The sequence below is a fragment of the Podarcis gaigeae genome (genome assembly GCF_964106915.1).
Source record: "Podarcis gaigeae genome assembly, chromosome: 6".
Taxonomy (NCBI): Eukaryota; Metazoa; Chordata; class Lepidosauria; order Squamata; family Lacertidae; genus Podarcis; species Podarcis gaigeae.
The window spans coordinates 73,143,160-73,160,555 of NC_139682.1; the positions used below are offsets into that span (position 1 = coordinate 73,143,160).

General features: G+C 42.4%; 1 protein-coding gene across 5 annotated transcripts in view; it reads left to right on the plus strand.

Annotated features, from left to right (window-relative positions):
• Window positions 1-17,396, plus strand: part of LOC310846575 (ferric-chelate reductase 1-like) — a 39,982-nt gene that overhangs the window by 14,172 nt on the left and 8,414 nt on the right. For 2 of the 5 annotated variants that reach the window (XM_083743408.1, XM_083743405.1), the window contains exons 2-8: window positions 4,395-4,593; window positions 6,782-6,918; window positions 8,882-8,976; window positions 10,647-10,794; window positions 12,317-12,499; window positions 13,155-13,256; window positions 16,492-16,639. In XM_083743408.1, coding sequence (XP_083599534.1) covers window positions 4,395-4,593; window positions 6,782-6,918; window positions 8,882-8,976; window positions 10,647-10,794; window positions 12,317-12,499; window positions 13,155-13,256; window positions 16,492-16,639 — 1,012 coding nt within the window. Of the gene's footprint in view, window positions 1-2,490; window positions 2,559-3,477; window positions 3,637-4,394; window positions 4,594-6,781; window positions 6,919-8,881; window positions 8,977-10,646; window positions 10,795-12,316; window positions 12,500-13,154; window positions 13,257-16,491; window positions 16,640-17,396 lie in introns of those variants that run through there. The other 3 variants (XM_083743404.1, XM_083743406.1, XM_083743407.1) reach the window with 3 other exon arrangements.

Sequence of the window (17,396 nt, forward strand, 5' to 3'; positions counted from 1 at the left end):
TTTGAACAAGAGTGTCTCTGTGTAAGGGAGAAAAATAATTACCTCATGGCTATCAACCAGTGATGCAGCTTGATAACTTTAGTCCATGGACTTGATGGTTTATGTGTATTTTAGATGGCCATGTCTGTTTGTGTGTATTGTAGACAGCACATTAACATTCCCCTTTTACCCTCTGCCACCATTCCATGCTTTTGCAACTGGTTCTACATCCCTGAGATACCAGAGGAAAACAAAAGTTTGCTAGTCATGATAAAGAAAAGCAAAAAAGGAATATCCCTGAGTGTGTGCAGTTTTGTTTTTTTTTGAAGATTGGAAAATGTTTATTGAATATATGGGAAATAACTGTGTACAGCTAAAAACAATGGCAACATTAAGATAAATTCAACAGTGTAAATAAGTTGTGATGGATATAATAATGGAATACTGATTGGTATAGTTTTCTATAAAATATGCAGGGATTTAGGGTACGTAAAATGAACCATGGAAAGAGAAGAAGGGAAGTCATTGATATCTTAAGGATGTAAAAATAAGTACTTTAAATTGTAAAAACAGAAAATTTAATCATGTGCTTTAAATGGATGGTACGTACATAGGATTTGAATCACACACCTGTCTTACATAGTTTCCTGATGAAGCTAAAGAACTTTGAAACTATTTTCCATTTTGGAATTGACTTTGTGCTCCTTTTCAAATCACAAGTTGATTTCGCCACCCAAATTGCCTGACATTGTGACCTGAGGATCAGATGGTCTCTCTTCTTCTTCTTCTTCTTCTTCTTCTTCTTCTTCTTCTTCTTCTTCTTCTTCTTCTTCTTCTTCTCCTTCTCCTTCTCCTTCTCCTTCTCCTTCTCCTTCTCCTTCTCCTCTTCCCAGACATTTCTTATAAATCTGATAACAGTTTTGCATTTTAAACTTGTGTGAATCATATCACTACTTTGGGAGGTGGGGGGCAGAGAATGAGCTTGCTTCTGCTGTTCTGATGTGAAATATATTGATTTGGGAATACGTACTGCATCTTAAAAAGCAGAGACGTCACCTTGCCAACAAAGGTCCATATAGTTAAAGCTATGGTTTTCTCAGTAGTGCTGTATGGAAGTGAGAGCTGGACCATAAATAAGGCTGATTGCCGAATAATGGATGCTTTTGAATTATGGTGCTGGAGGAGACTCTTGAGAATCCCATGGACTGCAAGAAGATCAAACCTATCCATTCTTAAGGAAATCAACCCTGAGTGCTCACTGGAAGGACAGATCCTAAAGCTGAGGCTCCAATACTTTGGCCACCTCATGAGAAGAGATAAGACTCCCTGGAAAAGACCCTGACGTTGGGAAAGATGGAGGGCACAAGGAGAAGGGGACGATAGAGGACAAGATGGTTGGACAGTGTTCTCGAAGCTACCAGCATGAGTTTGACCAAACTGCGGGAGGCAGTAGAAGACGGGAGTGCCTGGCATGCTCTGGTCCACGGGGTCACGAAGAGTCGGACACGACTAAACAACTAAACAACAACAACAACCATTCTTTTGTAGAAGAGATTTTTTTAAAGCATAAGAATAATAAAACAAGAATTCCTAATGCATCTGCCCTATACATTTAAAGCAGTATCATGCTGCTTTAAACAGTCATGGCTTCCCTCAAAGGATCCTGGGACTGTTGGTTGTTAAGGGTACTGCTACCCACGAAGTTACAGAGTTCCTACGAAGAGGGATTGATTGTTAAATGCCTCTGTGAATTATAGTTCTGTGAATAGGGGGAGTTTCCTAACAGCTCTCAGCACCCTTAACAAACTACAGCTCCCAGGATTCTTTGGGGGGAAGCCAAGGCTGTTTAAATAATGCTTCAAATGTACAGTGCAGATGAGGCCTAAGTGGCTGCTTCCTGACTATAAAGTTGTATTTAAAAATACGAGGGAAGAGTGGCTGCTGTGGTGACCAGGGACGATCATGGTGGGTCATGCGACCATTCTGGCCCAGGTACATATACTGAGGTTTTCACTGATCTGCCACCATCAGCTGCTCTCTGGGGTCATTTGCCCCCCGCCCCACAGGGCTCAAGGATCCTGTCCTTGGCTTTGAGGTCCAGCCTTAGCTGCACCATGGCCAATGATAACCAAGCTCAAGTGCAGCTTATGAAGCCTGCACATCAAATTCAGCCCATCCATGTTTCATTAATTTGTGACAATTTCAGCTAAAAGGCCGAATGGTAGTCACAGACTGTGTCACTTTTTCCCTGCTAGAGATGAATTGCTCAACAAGGAGTGTGATACAATTGCTAATATTAAAAGGCTGGATGCTTCCAAAGCTTCAATTCCTGGTGTATCACTGATGCTGCAAAACACCGTGAGATTAGCTTTCATTTTGGGTCTCTTAAGGCAGGTTGGATACAGTTTGCTTGTCAGACAGTTGTTTGCTGTTATCCTGAATGCCATATGCCTTGGGAGGAGCAATCGCTAGGGCAGGAGTCTAATCTTCAAAGCTAAGAAGCGTTGACTCCTCTCCATATTTATGTCTCGACTCCATTGGACTAAGTATCCTGACCGATGATGTCTTTGTTTCCTCAGGTATGAGTTGGTACTTCTATCTAAATTGTTCTGAAATTGTTCTCCACAGTCCTTGAGCTTAGGGTTGCAGACCAGCCAACTGGATCTTGAACGAAGGCAAAGAGACTGCTGTATTTACTTTTCTAAGTGGAAAACTTTTTGCTCAATTCTAGAATTCGGAGTGTGCAAATTACTGCACTTATTACTGGTGCAGTAATAGAATTGCGAGTGCACAACAGCAGGTTGGAAGCCCCTCTGTTTCTCAGCTCATTGCCCAGGGCATCTTAGCTCCTTGTTCTTAGTTTCCTCTGATATTTTCCTCACCCGGCTCTCCTGTTCTAAATCTGTTTACCTGTTTAGTATCCTTTCCTGCAAAAAATATTATTATAATTATTATATATTTATTTATACCCTGCCTTTCCCCCCTGACTCAAGGTAGCTTACAGATAAAATAAGAACAGTTAAAAAACCCCACCTCCTATTCCTGCGTTATGTGTAAGCCTTTTTCTGTCCAAAAGTTCATGTCCCTCACTGTGTATAGAAGCAGCTCTGTAGGGATTTCGGCGCTGATACTCTTGCTCAGCAGTTGAAATGTGTGTGAACATTCCATGCCATTGGATTAGCTCTGAAAGGGCTTGGAGATAAGGCTTTATAGGTGACACTTTTAGTCTGTTCAGTCTATGTGCTGCATGACATAATTATCAGTATTGGGAGTAGAGACCCTTAATTGTGCTTAAGGGTCACATCCAGATTGTCTCTATTTTGTAGATGGGATTCCATCACATACCTGCATTTTCAAGTTGTACAAATTCAGAATTTAGTGCTCTTGTGCAACAAACCTGCTCCCAACTCGCCCCCCAATAGTAAACAATAGTTGGTTTAAAAACTATCCATGCTCTGAAATATAAATTTTAGTAACCGTGGCATCACTCACTGGAATAGATTCACATGAAATTTGGGTTCCAATGCACTGGCTTAGTTCCCGAATATTTGGATGAATAACGGATTGTCTTTCAAAATTAAATTAAAATGGAAATGAGAACAGATCTTCCTTTGGAGTATAGCTAATAGACAGAGGAGATAATGCAAGTCAAAACATGTAGGATTGATTGGTTATTGTGCAGCGCCTGTACCTTTTCAAAATTATTACAGGCAGCTAAAGAAAACAGCCACTTTAGGTCTCTAAATCTTGAAAGTGTGGGAGGATGGTGCGGAAAGGAATTGAAGAGTCAGTGTAGTGTAGTGTCATGCCTAGAGTAACTCTGGAGGTATAGGTAAAGGGACCCATGACCATTAGGTCCAGTTGTGGCCGACTTTGGGGTTGCGGCGCTCATCTCGCTTTATTGGCCAAGGGAGCCAGTGTACAGCTTCCGGGTCATGTGGCCAGCATGACTAAGCCGCTTCTGGCGAACCATAGCAGCACATGGAAACGTCGTTTACCTTCCCACTGGAGCGGTACCTATTTATCTACTTGCACTTTGACGTGCTTTCGAACTGCTAGGTTGGCAGGAGCAGGGACCGAGCAATGGGAGCTCACCCTGTCATGGGGATTTGAACCACCGACCTTCTGATTGGCAAGTCCTAGGCTCTGTGGTTTAACCCACAGCACCAATCCCAGCTCTGCCATGAAGCTCGCCATCCTCAGCCCAACCAACCTCGCAGAGTTGTTATGAAGATATACAAAGATGCAGAAATAGTCTATAGAAAAAGATCTGGTAATGTAGCTGGGCGAAGCTCCTTTAAAGAGGGGAGGGGTGCACAGCAATGGCCTGTTTCTCCTAGCCATGCCTTTAAAAAATAAATCTGCTGCTTTCGGAAATGTTTCTGGGGGACTAAAACTTTGTTCCTTTTCTGTAGATGGAGTCTCCTGGAGTAGCCTTGATGCTCTGGGTCCTCACCTGCCTTTCTGGCCCATCAACCGGCTTCCCAAATGGCAAAGTAACAGAGGCGTGCAAGACTATGATGCCCCTACATGGACACTCTTTGCCTCAGCGCTTCCCGAAGCACACCGTTGAAGTAAATGTGACGGAGTTCAAGCCAGGGGACCACGTGAAAGGTACTGTGATCTTCTTGCCTCACTACCGTCCGCAGCAAGAAGGACATAACGCTCGCTGCTTCTGTGATTGCTGCCACCGCCTTCTTCACATACTTGGGTGTGGTGCTCCAGGTTGAAGGGCCCTCAGTCCCATCCCCTTGCCAGTGTCATTCTTGCCCATTTGATTTCCTACTTCATCTGGGTCAGTGCCAGATTTACATACAGTGGTGCCTCGGGTTACAGACGCTTCAGGTTACAGACTCCACTAACCCAGAAATAGTGCTTCAGGTTAAGAACTTTGCTTCAGGATGAGAACAGAAATTGTGCTCCGGCAGTGCAGTGGCAGCAGCAGGAGGCCCCATTAGCTAAAGAGGTGCTTCAGGTTAAGAAAAGTTTCAGGTTAAGAACAGACCTCCAGAACGAATTAAGTTCTTAACCTGAGGTACCACTGTATAAGCTAAACAAGCTACACTGGACGCTTGGGTTGCGAACTTGATCCGTGTGGGATGCACATTTGCAACCCGCAGCATTTGCAACCCACATCTGCACATATGTGCACGCACGGGTTGCGATTCGGCGCTTCTGCGCATGCGCAAAGCGTGATTTGGCGCTTCTGTGCATGCACAACTGCCGAAACCTGGAAGCAACCCGTTCTGTTACTTCCGGTTTTCGGTGGTCCGTAACCTGAAGAAACACAACCTGAAGCATCTGTAACTCGAGGTATGACTGTATAGCTTGGCCCCCCCCAAAAAATGTAAAGAAAAAAACTGGATGTACATTTCCAAAATATAAGATAAAAAACAAAATAAAACCTACATACAGCAACAGTATTTTGTGTTGCGTAGGCTCCTATGATGTAAGTAATGGGCCCCACCTGCTAGCCTGCTCCCTAAAATATCACTGGTTAGATATCCGTTAGGTCCATAAATTACCATATAGCATATATTCAACACAAAAACAGCAACAAGTTTTTGTTGACAAAGGACAGTTGGACGTATAAAGAGCCCCATTACCTTCAGTAGCTTAGGATCTCATCAAACCTAAATCCAGCCCTGGTCAGGGCCTAATCCACACCACTCCTTAGGTGGAGAGAGCAAGGTGTATAGAGGCTGCAGCAGGACATGAGTGGTGCTGTGGTCTAAACCACTGAGCCTTTTGGGCTTGCCAATCAGAAGGTCAGTGGTTCGAATCCCCACGATGGAGTGAGCTCCCATTCCTCTGTCCCAGCTCCTGCCAACAGAGCAGTTTGAAAGCACACCAGTGCAAGGAGATAAATAGGTAATGCTGTGGCGGGAAGCTAAATTGCATTTCCGTGTGCTCTGGCCTCCGTCGTGCCAGAAGCGGTTTAGCCATGCTGGCCACATGTCTGGGAAAGCTGTCTGTGGTCAAACACCAGCTCCATCGGCCTGAAAGCGAGATGAGCACTGCAACCCCATAGTAGCCTTTGACTGGACTTAACCATCCAGGGGCCCTTTACCTTTTTTACTTTTTTTAGAGGCTGCAGCTGCTCCTTCCCCTTGCACTTGGCCTTGTTCATAGCGGGCAGAGGAGACACAGTAGACATGAGGAGACAGAGCCACTCAGGAGGAACAGAGGCAGGGACAGAGGACCGGTGGTGATGTGGGCCTCAGGAGGCATCCAGCCCTACTCACCTGTGACACCAACCCTTCTTGAATGTGGCCTGGCTGTTGTTTTTCGTAATTATTATATTTCTCACCAGAAGGTGTCAGTAGTGGCCCCAAGAAAACCGCTTGCAGCGGCAGAACTACCAGCACTGCTCCCTCAGCTGATGCCTGTGCTGGTTCTATAGAGAAGGAGACACGCTTTCGTGTATTTGGAGGCCAAGTCATTTAGGGCTTTAAACGCGAATGTGAACAGCTTGATTTGGGCTCGGAAGGTACTAGGTAAGCTGCTCCTGAACAGGCATTGTACGGCCCTGCCAACAAACCTGGCTTCTGCATCAGTTACAGCTTCAAGGGAAGCCCCATGCAGAGTGCATTGCAGTAGTCTAGTCTGGAGGTTACAAGAATATGAGGTACTGAAACGTTTACAAGGCATCTTAGACCAGCAGCTCACAGTTCTTAACAGCAGGTAGGGAGAAAGGTACGCCCAGTTCCTCCCTTTCCTGGAAACATAGAGGCAGGTAGGTGCTGGCGACATAACTAGAGCTTATTAATAGCCATCTCTTCCCTCGTTCTCCTGGTTTCAGTTAGTTTGTCCGGACCTGTGTTTGAAGGATTTTTTCTACAAGCCCGCAGTGCTGAGAACCTGGAGGGGCCTGCCATTGGCTCCTTTGCCCTAGCTGACAGGAAAAGATCTCAGGTCCTCACCTGTGGGCGTGTTAAGGTATGAGTCCCTGCATCTTCCAGATGGCTTTGGCAAGCAGGTTTCTCTATTAGTTCCAAGTGGATTAGCCCCCCCCCCCTGCAGCAGAATATGCTGTTGCTACTTTTCCCCACCTGCATCTGCTTGGCATGGCATAGCAGAAATAAATTGTATGAGTATGAAAATACCCTTTTCTTTTTCTTTTGAGATTTATAAATGAAACTGGCAGAAGTTTGGCTCGGGATGAATGTTCTCCTTTACTGGCAACAATTAAATGTTAGGGCTCCCTCTACTGGGGTATCCACTTGAAAGTGTGTTAATGGCTGCTACTACACTACAATTTCTAAATTTAGCTTTTAGTTTGTCTTTTCCAAAGCATATGTAACTAGAGTACCTTAGTGGACCTCAGAGCAAAGTCACTTCTCCTTAGTAATATACATAGCACAGCAGCCCATCTTGTTACAAATGTATTAAAAAACCAAAACAACAAATTTCTAGGTTTCCTTTTTCAGAAGCTGTTCCAGAAACCGCTTCCAAAATTGTTTTCAAACTTTTTCTAACATGGCGCTTCCTTTGGTAACTGGCATATGCCTTGACCACCAAGTAATCATTATAATAATCATTATTTTCATATGGGAGGATAGCCATGACTGTACACAAAAACAAAAATCTCAAAGTCTACATATGAAACAACAACAACAACAACAAAAAATTAATTATACCTCACCCATCTATCTATATAAGCACAAACCATTATGGAGGTGATCCAAATGATATAGTATATCTCTCATATATATCTTATCTAAATCCTACATTATGATTCAAAGTGTACCCTAATCCAGTGTTTTTCAACCTTTTTTGGGCAAAGGCACACTTGTTTTATGAAAAAAATCACGAGGCACACCACCATTAGAAAATGTTAAAAAATTTAACTCTGTCCCTATATTGACTATATATAAAGTAATTCTCTTGCATAGGAATCAAATAAACACAAAGAAAGTATTTTATAATTACTTTATTATGAAATAGTAAGAAAACAGAAATATGAAAAATTATAAAATACTTTATTTTTAAATCTTTCGAATTTTTCAATTTTCCCCACGGCACACCAGGCAACATCTCGCGGAACACTAGTGTGCCGCGGAACAGTGGTTGAAAAACACTGCCCTAATCAGTGCTCCATAGTCGATGACAACTTCACCAGAGCCATACCCATATCACCACCTCTGATAATGCCTCGTATTCTCCAATGTCCACTGCACACTAAATTGTACACTAAAATCCCATGCCTTTGCTTTTCCTTGTATCAAACGTGTGGAGAAAGTAATTCTTTCCCCCCTAATATTGCTATACCATATGTTTCCATACTAAGTCTTCAAAGATACATTACGCAGGGTTTTCCCCATGTTGTACTATTGTTTTTCTAGCTGCCACCAATAAGTGCATTATGAAATCCTTAGAACTTATCTTCTTGTTAGATCTTGTAAACATTGATAAAATAAACAACTCTGCAGTAAAATCTATCTGTGCTTTTGTGACCCCCCCATTTTGTTTAAAGCGTTTCTCAAGATTTTGTGTCACTTTCGTGAAACACGTATGCAGATCAACCCCAAGCCTGAACTGAGCTTATGTGAATGTACTATGAATTAAAATTCATGTGACTCTACTCTGATGTCATGGCTGGATATGGGGAAACTTTGGTTCAAATCTTGCTTGGATTATAAAGATCCCCAGATGAGCACACCTAGATTTTTCTCCTGCCATTGGTAGCAGTTAGTGTTGGCAGAGAAATATTTTTCTTCTAATCCATACTGAGCTTCATGACCTCTTTAGTATGTGATGTCAATAAGCCTACGATACAAGCCAAATATTAAAATGCAACTTGTGGTAGACTGCTTTAACCATTTAGATGATTCATGAACAGAGTACCGTAGTTTGCATGATCTCACTGCGTAATGCTTAAATGGGGCATTGTATGTTACAGAATTCAGCTGTCAGCCATACAAGTAAATCCAAGAAAAGCCACCTAGATGCTTATTGGATTGCTCCTAGAGATGCACCAAAGAGAATACAATTTCTGTAAGTACGAATAATAAAGACAAATTCAGCTATAGCTGGAATCTCCTGACCGAGTGTTCTTAGGTTAGTCTCCTTTCAAAACTTATATACAAAAAAAGCAATACTGCTATGAAGAAGATGTGACTCAGTGGGAGATCATCTTTGTATGTAGCAATTCAATTCTTCTTCTTCTTCCTCCTCTTCCTCTTCTAATTTTTGTAGCACCCTTCATCTGGAGAGCACAAGGTGCTCTATAATATAAAAAAAATCCCCAGGTAGGGTTAAGAGAGAAACCTGTCTGAAATCTTGAGAGCTGCTGTCGGCCAACGTAGACAACAATGATCTGACTCTGTATATAGCAACGAGTGGCGCTGTGGTCTAAACCACTGAGCCTCTTGGGCTTGCCGATCAGAAGGTTGGCGGTTTGAATCCTCGTGACAGGGTGTGCTCCTGTTGCTCTATCCTAGCTCCTGCCAACCTAGCAGTTCGAAAGTATGCCAGTGCAAGTAGATAAATAGATACCACTGTGGCGGGAAGGTAAACGGCGTTTCCATGTCCTCTGGTTTCCGTCCCGGTGTCCCGGTGCACCAGAAGCGGTTTAGTCATGCTGGCCACATGACCCAGAAAGCTGTCTGTGGACAAACACTGGCTCCCTTGGCCTGAAAGTGAGATGAGCACCACACCCCATAGTTCCCTTTGACTGGAGGTCCTTTACCTTGACCTTTTAAATAGCAACTTCCTATGTTCCTATAAGTCTTGAACATATTTCTGTTCTGAGTAAAGGGCTTCCCTCTTTTAAAAGCCTGCTTCTGATATTCTGTAAAAGGAAATCAATGTAAATATGACTAAAAAAAAGTAACATTACTGTTGTATCACCAAAACCACTGTTGCATCTATATTCCTGTGGCTTTCAAAATATTTATTTTAGACTTCTCTTTCCTGAAAGCTGTCATGTTTCAGATGTTAAGAGATGACTCACCTCCACTTATTCAATGTTCTTATTTGCTTTTGCAGAGAATTAAGCCCATTGGCGATGGGTTTCCCTGCCTGTGTGGCAAGGCTAGTTGAAACCTCTGCATGACAAGCTTGTGACCTTGTTTTGATTTTCTGCAGCAGCCTTCACCAACTTGGTGCTGTCTAGATGCTTTGAACTACAGTTCCTATCAAGCCCAGCCAGCAGGACCACAATGGTTGGGGCTGATGGGAGCTGTAGTCCAAAGCATTTTGATGGTGAAAGCTGTTTGACACACAGAGCTTGCTAATATTTGCAGGGAAATGTACCAACCAAGTCTTCACTGTGCACATCTTTCTCCATTGTCCAACTAAACACCTGCTATCTTCTCCACCAATCTAAAACTCTGGGTGACAGGCCCATGCCACCATGACTGGTGGCAACCGTTACTCTCTTGCAATGGTATAAGGTCAGAGATTATTTCCTGGTAACTTAACACCTGAATAAATATGTAGCAGTCTTCCCCAACTTGGGGCACTGCAGACAACTGCTGTCATGCCTGACCATTGGTCATGGTGGCTGGGACTGGTGGAAATGGACTCCCAACTACATCTTGAGGGCATCAGGTTAAAGAAAGCTGGTCCAAAACATCTGTTTTGGATTTCAGGAAGGACTTGTTCTATGCAGAAGAGAACAGTACACAATTTTGGTTCAAATCTCGCTTTTGTCTTGTTTTCAGAGTCACTGTTGTAGAAAAATTTAGAGTATTTTGGGTAAAAATTCCAGGTCCTACAATCTCCCAGCCCAATACACCAACCTTGGCAACACCTGTGGTGACTGAGGTGACTGTTGGAACTTCCCTGCCTATTTCTCATCTAACCCAACCAGTAAGTAGCACTGAGCTCGTGAACGGAACTGTTTGGATTTTAGTAAAATGTGACTTCATCAGGGAAGATCGCAGCCTGAAAAAGAGTTGGGGTATCCAGTCACACACTCCCCTCTCACTGAGTATAAGTGCCTAGGGTTGCCATATTTCCAAAAGTAAAAACCAGGATACCCCCAAAGCGTTTTTTAGGAAGACCCCAAAGTTGTTGAAAACACAAAACCCCCACGATTTCTTGGTTTACTTGCCGAAGATCCAGGACAAGCCGCCGCTTTCTGGAAATTCCCCCCAAACATCACTTCCGCCTTTGAAATCCCGGTAATGTCCAGGAAATCCCGGACGTATGTCAGCCCTGTAAGTGCCCCTTTGACCCATGCTGAAGGATAGCCCAACTGCACTTTGTATCAGCCTTCTCAGCTGACTGCTTGTTGTGTGCTAAGGAATGCATGGATTGGCTCCAAACCACCATAGCCAGATGACTTTTATACCTCCAGATACCTATCTGCATCTTGGTGCATGGTGCCAGAATGCACCATAACTGCTCACTAGATGTCCTTCCAGGGCTATAATTTTGTTCAAACTTCATGCCCCCCTGCCCCCCTGGTGGTGGACATGTGCCACTGGAAGGAGTGTGCAATATGACTAGGCCTTATCACATCTTGGTCACACAAATTATATATTGGCTGATAAGATTTCTTGCGTTAAGAATCTTCATGACAAATGGGGCTCAAGGTGATCTGAAGTCTTATGCCCAAGGCTCAGCGTTTTTCCCTGTTCATTGCCTAATCCTTGGCTCAAACGCAAGTGCAGAAATAGATGCCAGCCTTTACACAGATTTTCAAACCATGAAACCACACTTTTAATCCTCTTCATGAATCTATTGCATCAGTCATCTGCTTTCTGTTGAATCTTGTTCGCCTTTTTGGGTAGCAGCTATAGATTAGATTTCCTTTCAGTCTTCTTGTCTCTTGTCAAGTACTGTATTAACTATCATTCCTGCCATTTCAAAAACTTAGATGAATCTTGTTGCCTCCAATACTGAACTTTAGGGTAATCTCTTTAAATGATTATTTGCTACAGAGTGGGGTTTTTTTTGCACTCGGCCGCCTGCAAAATGAACAGACAGTATTTCATTCTTTCTCCTCATTAAAATCCATAGGGACCTCCTTTTTAATCTTTACAGAGCTTGTGTAATTATCTGGAGCAGTTTGGTATGATTCAGAAAGCCTTTAATTATACTCCTGCTAATGCAAAGTTTCGAACAATTAACAGAGCTGCCTGACTAAGACAAGAGTGGGATTGTAGTGTGCACCCAAAATTACAGAGTTTGAACGATGTTGATTTGAGGCTTGCAGCTAAATAATGGCCAGAGAAACTAACTATAATTGCTGGGTAGAAATCTGAGGTTGTGGGAAACGGTTTCTCGTTAAAATCCTGCAACGGTGCAAGTGCATTTTCCAGAACGTCAGCCATTTCTCAAGTAGTGATCTACTAGGTAATGTAATTTGGCTTCTTGTCTCCCTTAGTTCAGTGCATCGGACTGTGGCAGCAACAAATTCTGTGTGAGAAACCCTTCCGACTGTGATCCTGGAGCCCGCAACTGCTTCTTTCTGTCTTTCAAACGAGACCACGTCGATTTGATTGTGGTGGAAATGAGTGGTCCTAGTGATGGCTATATTGCATTTGCGCTGTCTCATGACCAGTGGATGGTTCGTAAACATTATTTTCCATTCGGATCCTACTGCCAATCTGGGGAATTTGCAGAGACTTCTGGAAATAAGAATGAACCATTAAAAGCCAGAATATACTTGAGCGTGGGAGCTGCAATTAGCTAGACGTTCCCTTCCATGAGTATCCAGGGCATATATACATTTCCAACTGCATGACTGCTTGCACCAGTACTGAATAAGTATGAGATGTACAGAGCACATTTCATTGATAATATACTTTATCAAATCTATTTTGCTTTGTATAGCACCCAGGGATTTGCTTGAATGAAGGGCGTTTTACAAGAGTGGCAAATAAAGTCTTCCGACGTGCTATTCTTTGTGTTGGTGGTAGTACGGATCCTGAGAGCTCATTTTTGTATGTGCTCCCAAACTCCTAGGTGCTAGGGGCTTGCGTCATGTCGCTACCAGAGTTTACAGCCCCTTACTACTTGTGCAAGTTAAAGCTGAATTGACTCTAGTCCTGGGGTTGTTAAAATAGGAACTTCAGTGAATGCGTCCTTAAATGGTGAGCCAGTGCTGGATAGACTTTCATGAGCCTCCATTTGTCTTGGCTGTGTAGCCAGGGCCTGTGCAGACACGGGGAGCTGCCTGCCCTGGGAATGCCATTTAACAATCTCTTTGACGTTATTTGCAGGGTGGTGGTGACGATGCCTATCTCTGCATTAGTGGCAGTCACCACGTTGACATCAAGACAGCTTCTTTAACTGGACGTGCTTATCCAGAGTTTGATTCAGAGGTATTTGTGTCTTTATAGATATAATTTTTATTAAATTTTCTTGTTTGCAATTTAAAATACTCATTTTACATCCTTAAGATATCAGTGACTACCTTCCATGGTTCATTTTACATATCATAAATCCCTGCATATTTTACAAAAGCTATATCACTCAGTTTTCCATTACTGCATCCATCAAAACCTGTTTACACTGTAGTTTACACGTATGTTCTTCTTGTTCTCTTGTTCTATGTGTTAAGTCTGTGAGTTGTGCATATTCTATCAGTTTAAGTTGCCATTCTTCTTTAGTTGGGACCTAGCTCGGTTTCCATTTTTGGGCTAACAAAACACAGGCCACAGTAGTAGCATAGAGAAATAACCTTTTTTTTAACACCTGGGAATTTCAGTCCAACGGAAAGGACTCTGTTTTTTGGGGGAAAGTACTCTTAAACATTTTTTCCCCAATTCATTATGGATAATTTCCCAGTACTTTTACCCTTTTACAAGTCCACCACATATGAAAGAACGTCCCCTCCACCTCTTTGCATCTCCAGCAATTATCTGAGTCAGACTTCTACGTCTTAGCAAGCCTACTCAGAGTTAAATACCACCTGTGAATCATTTTCAGGTAGTTCTCCTTCAAAGAATAGCATGCTGTAAACTTCAAGTCACTTTTCCAGAGTTTTTCCCCAGAGGTTAAAAACCTACCATATTTTTTGCTCTATAAGACGCACCAGACCATAAGATGCACCTAGTATTTGGAGGAGAAAAACAAGAAAAATTATTCTGAATCCTAGAAGCCAGAACAGCAAGAGGGATCTGGCTTCTGGGATAGCCGCATGAAACCTCTTGAGGGCAGGGGGAGCCTTTGTCCCGGTGCCCTCAGGACAGCTTATGGGATAGCTGTGCGCAGCCTCTCCCGGGCAGTGGGAGGAAGGCTCCTCCAAGAGCCGTGCTCCCTTTAAAGAGCGCACGGAGCGTGTGCTCTTGGGGGCTTTTCCCCGAGGAGGGAGAATTGCGTCTTATAGAGCAAAAAATATGGTATATTGTGTCCTATATCAATTTCCCAGTTTGCCACTGAGGCTTTAACAAGCTCGTCTTTTCTTTCCCAAAGAGAGGTATTTGTTCCATGGGCCCTTTTTTATTTTTTTAATGCAGATTATAGGATTGAATCCATCATGTTCCTTTGATAGACACGTACACTCCTACACATGTTGGCTTATTTGGCTTCCCCCAAAGAATCCTGGGAACTGGTACGTTACTCACAATTCACAGCACCCTTAACCAACAACAGTGTCCAGGATTCTTTGATAACGTTTTAAGGGCGCACCTATACCAGCATAACTAGCAGAATAACACAGCAAAGCTTTGGGATTTTTGCCCTTTTCTGCTGTCAGTGCATTTCAGAGTTGATGTTGAAGAAAACTCTTTGCCCACATAGTTCAAAGCAAAGTATTTTATTGCCGCAAATCAACAAGACAATTATTCACGTGACATACATGCAGTTAGGAGGTTCTGGTGCATTGTAACCTATACACTGCTAACAAACTAAGTATAGTAACCTTGTCTTAGGAAGTTGACGTAAGAATGGCAAAGCGACTCAAACCGGACAGAGATTCATGCAAGGCTGCTGGTTGCTTCTGGCTATATATATCAGCCAACATACACACATGCACAAACTCACTTCTCCCTCTGGTGAGAAAGGGGAGGGATGAGTCATGCCAGAATCCTGCAGCCTCAAGCTGTTTCAGAAGGCATCCTAACCCTGAACAGAAATCAGACCCAGGGGAAGGGCAACTTGAGAGACAGACCTAAGCACAGTTAATGCAATTAACACCAATATTTAAATTACACTAACCTTCTTTGGGTCAAGTCATGTGCTTTAAATATATGTTCTGTACACAGCCTGAGGCACCTTTGTGGGTGGTGTGGTAGTCATGTGAAACTGGCACATGCATCCAGCTTTTTTTTTAAAAAAAATTTATTGATAGTTTTTATCTTAATTACAATACCAAAGAAACAATATAATATAACACATCTTTTAACATAATTTTCTCAACTTCTTGGACTCCCTCACATCTCCCGCTCCTGCATTCCTGGCAATAAATTTCTATCCAGCAAATTTATCCCCTTTTTTCTATTCTTATTATCTATTTTCTGATGTTGTTTCTCTAATTTAGGTAACTTTAATTCAAATCTCCAAAATTAAAATATAACCTAAAATTTCCCAAACTTTGCCTTTTCTTAAATTTAGTTTCTCTTCATATTTCACTTCACCTAGCTTAATGGTGCCAAGTTTTTTATACTCTGGCATCCTTCTTAGCATTCATACAGTTTACAATATTTTTGTAAATAAGTCTTAAATTTCTTCCAGTCTTCCTCCACCGTCTCTTCTCCCAGGTCTCGGATTCTGCCAGTCATCTCGGCCAGTTCCATATAGTCTATCAGTTGCATCTGCCATTCTTCCAGTGTGGGTAGATCTTGAGTTTTCCAATGCTTAGCGACAAGTATCCTTGCTGCTGTTGTTGCATACCATGCATCCAGCTTTTATTTGCTTCTGATCTCCATTGCTTGCAAAGAGTTCCTCTCTCTTTTTGGAACAATTTTTTACTAGATTTTATAAAGAGAGATACAAAGATTATTATCAAATATCTTTCCTGTCCAAACTGAAACATTAACCTAAGTAAAATAAAAACACTGATGCAGAGGAGAAGAAAGAAAGAAAGAAAAGTTAAGAAACTAAGGAACTTCTGATTCTTCATCTGAATAAACATTTTTCAACTCATCCACTCCAGTATAAGAGTTTCTTGCCCACAGAGCATGGGTATGGTGGACTCTGAGCTTTCAAAATTGCCTCTGTTCCTCATGGGTCTTGGTAGGGTGATGTTGAGAAATCACTGTGTAGGTACACCAAATTTAGCATTAGAAATACATTGGTTGTCTCAAACACACTGCGGTTGCTTCCTAAAAGCCAGCCAGTTTGGATCTGGAACATGGGCCATAGCCAAGGAGGAGGCAGGGAGGGGCAACTGCTCCCCCAATCAATAAAAATACATAGCAAACTGATGTTCTGCCCCCCGTGACAAAAATCCTGGCCACGCCCATGATCAGGAATGTTTGTTCTGATAAACCCGGTTGCCTGTAAGCTTTTGATGGCAGCACTAGGCATGTAAAAAAACAAAACAAAACTATATTTGTGGTCATTCAGCTTGGGAGGCAGAAATGTTAAATTGGCATTAATTTATTTTCCCTACAGCCTGCTCTGGATGAAATGTCATGGAGGCTGGCTGACGGACTTATTCAGTGTTCTTTCAGAAGAAGAATTCACTTTCCTGCTCTTCAAGGGAGGTTTAATCTTGATGCAAACTACTATATATTTATGGCAGATGGGGAAGTCAGTGAAGGTAAGTTTGGAACTGAAAGAAAAGTGACAAAAATCCTTAAGGTTCCATTACTGGTTATGGACTGTGGTTAGGCAATGGAGCCCTCCTGGAGTGACTTGGATTCAAATCCGTGTCTGTGCGTGCAATTTTTATTAAGTTTTCTATTTTGCAATTTAAAATATTCATTAAACCTTAAAATATCAACGACTTCCCTTCTTCTCTTTCCATGGTTCAATCTGCATATCATAAATCCCTGCATATTTTACATAAACTAAACCATTCAGTATTCCATTAATACATCCAGCAAGACTTGTTTACACTGCTGAAATTATCTTAATGGTGCCAATGTTTTCAAGTGTACACAGTTTCCCCCATATATTCAGCAAACATTTTCCAGTCTTCTTTAAACGTATGTTCTTCTTGTTCTCTTATTCTATATGTTAGACCCACAAGCTGCGCATGTTCCATCAGTTTGAGTTGCCATTCTTCTTTAGATGGGAGCTCGCTCATTTTCCATTTTGGGGCTAACAAAACACGGGTCACAGTAGTGGCATACATAAATAGCCTTTTTTGACATCTGGGAATTTCCATCTGAATTATCCTCCCCCCCAAAAAGGATTCTGGTTGTGTTTTTTTTTGAAAAGTACTTTCAAACATCCCCCCCCCCCCAATTCCTTATAAATTATTTCCCAATACTCTTTTTACCCTTTTAAAGGTCTACCAACTTGGATTCAAATCCTTACTTTGCTGCAAAGCTCACTGGGTGATCTTGAGCCAA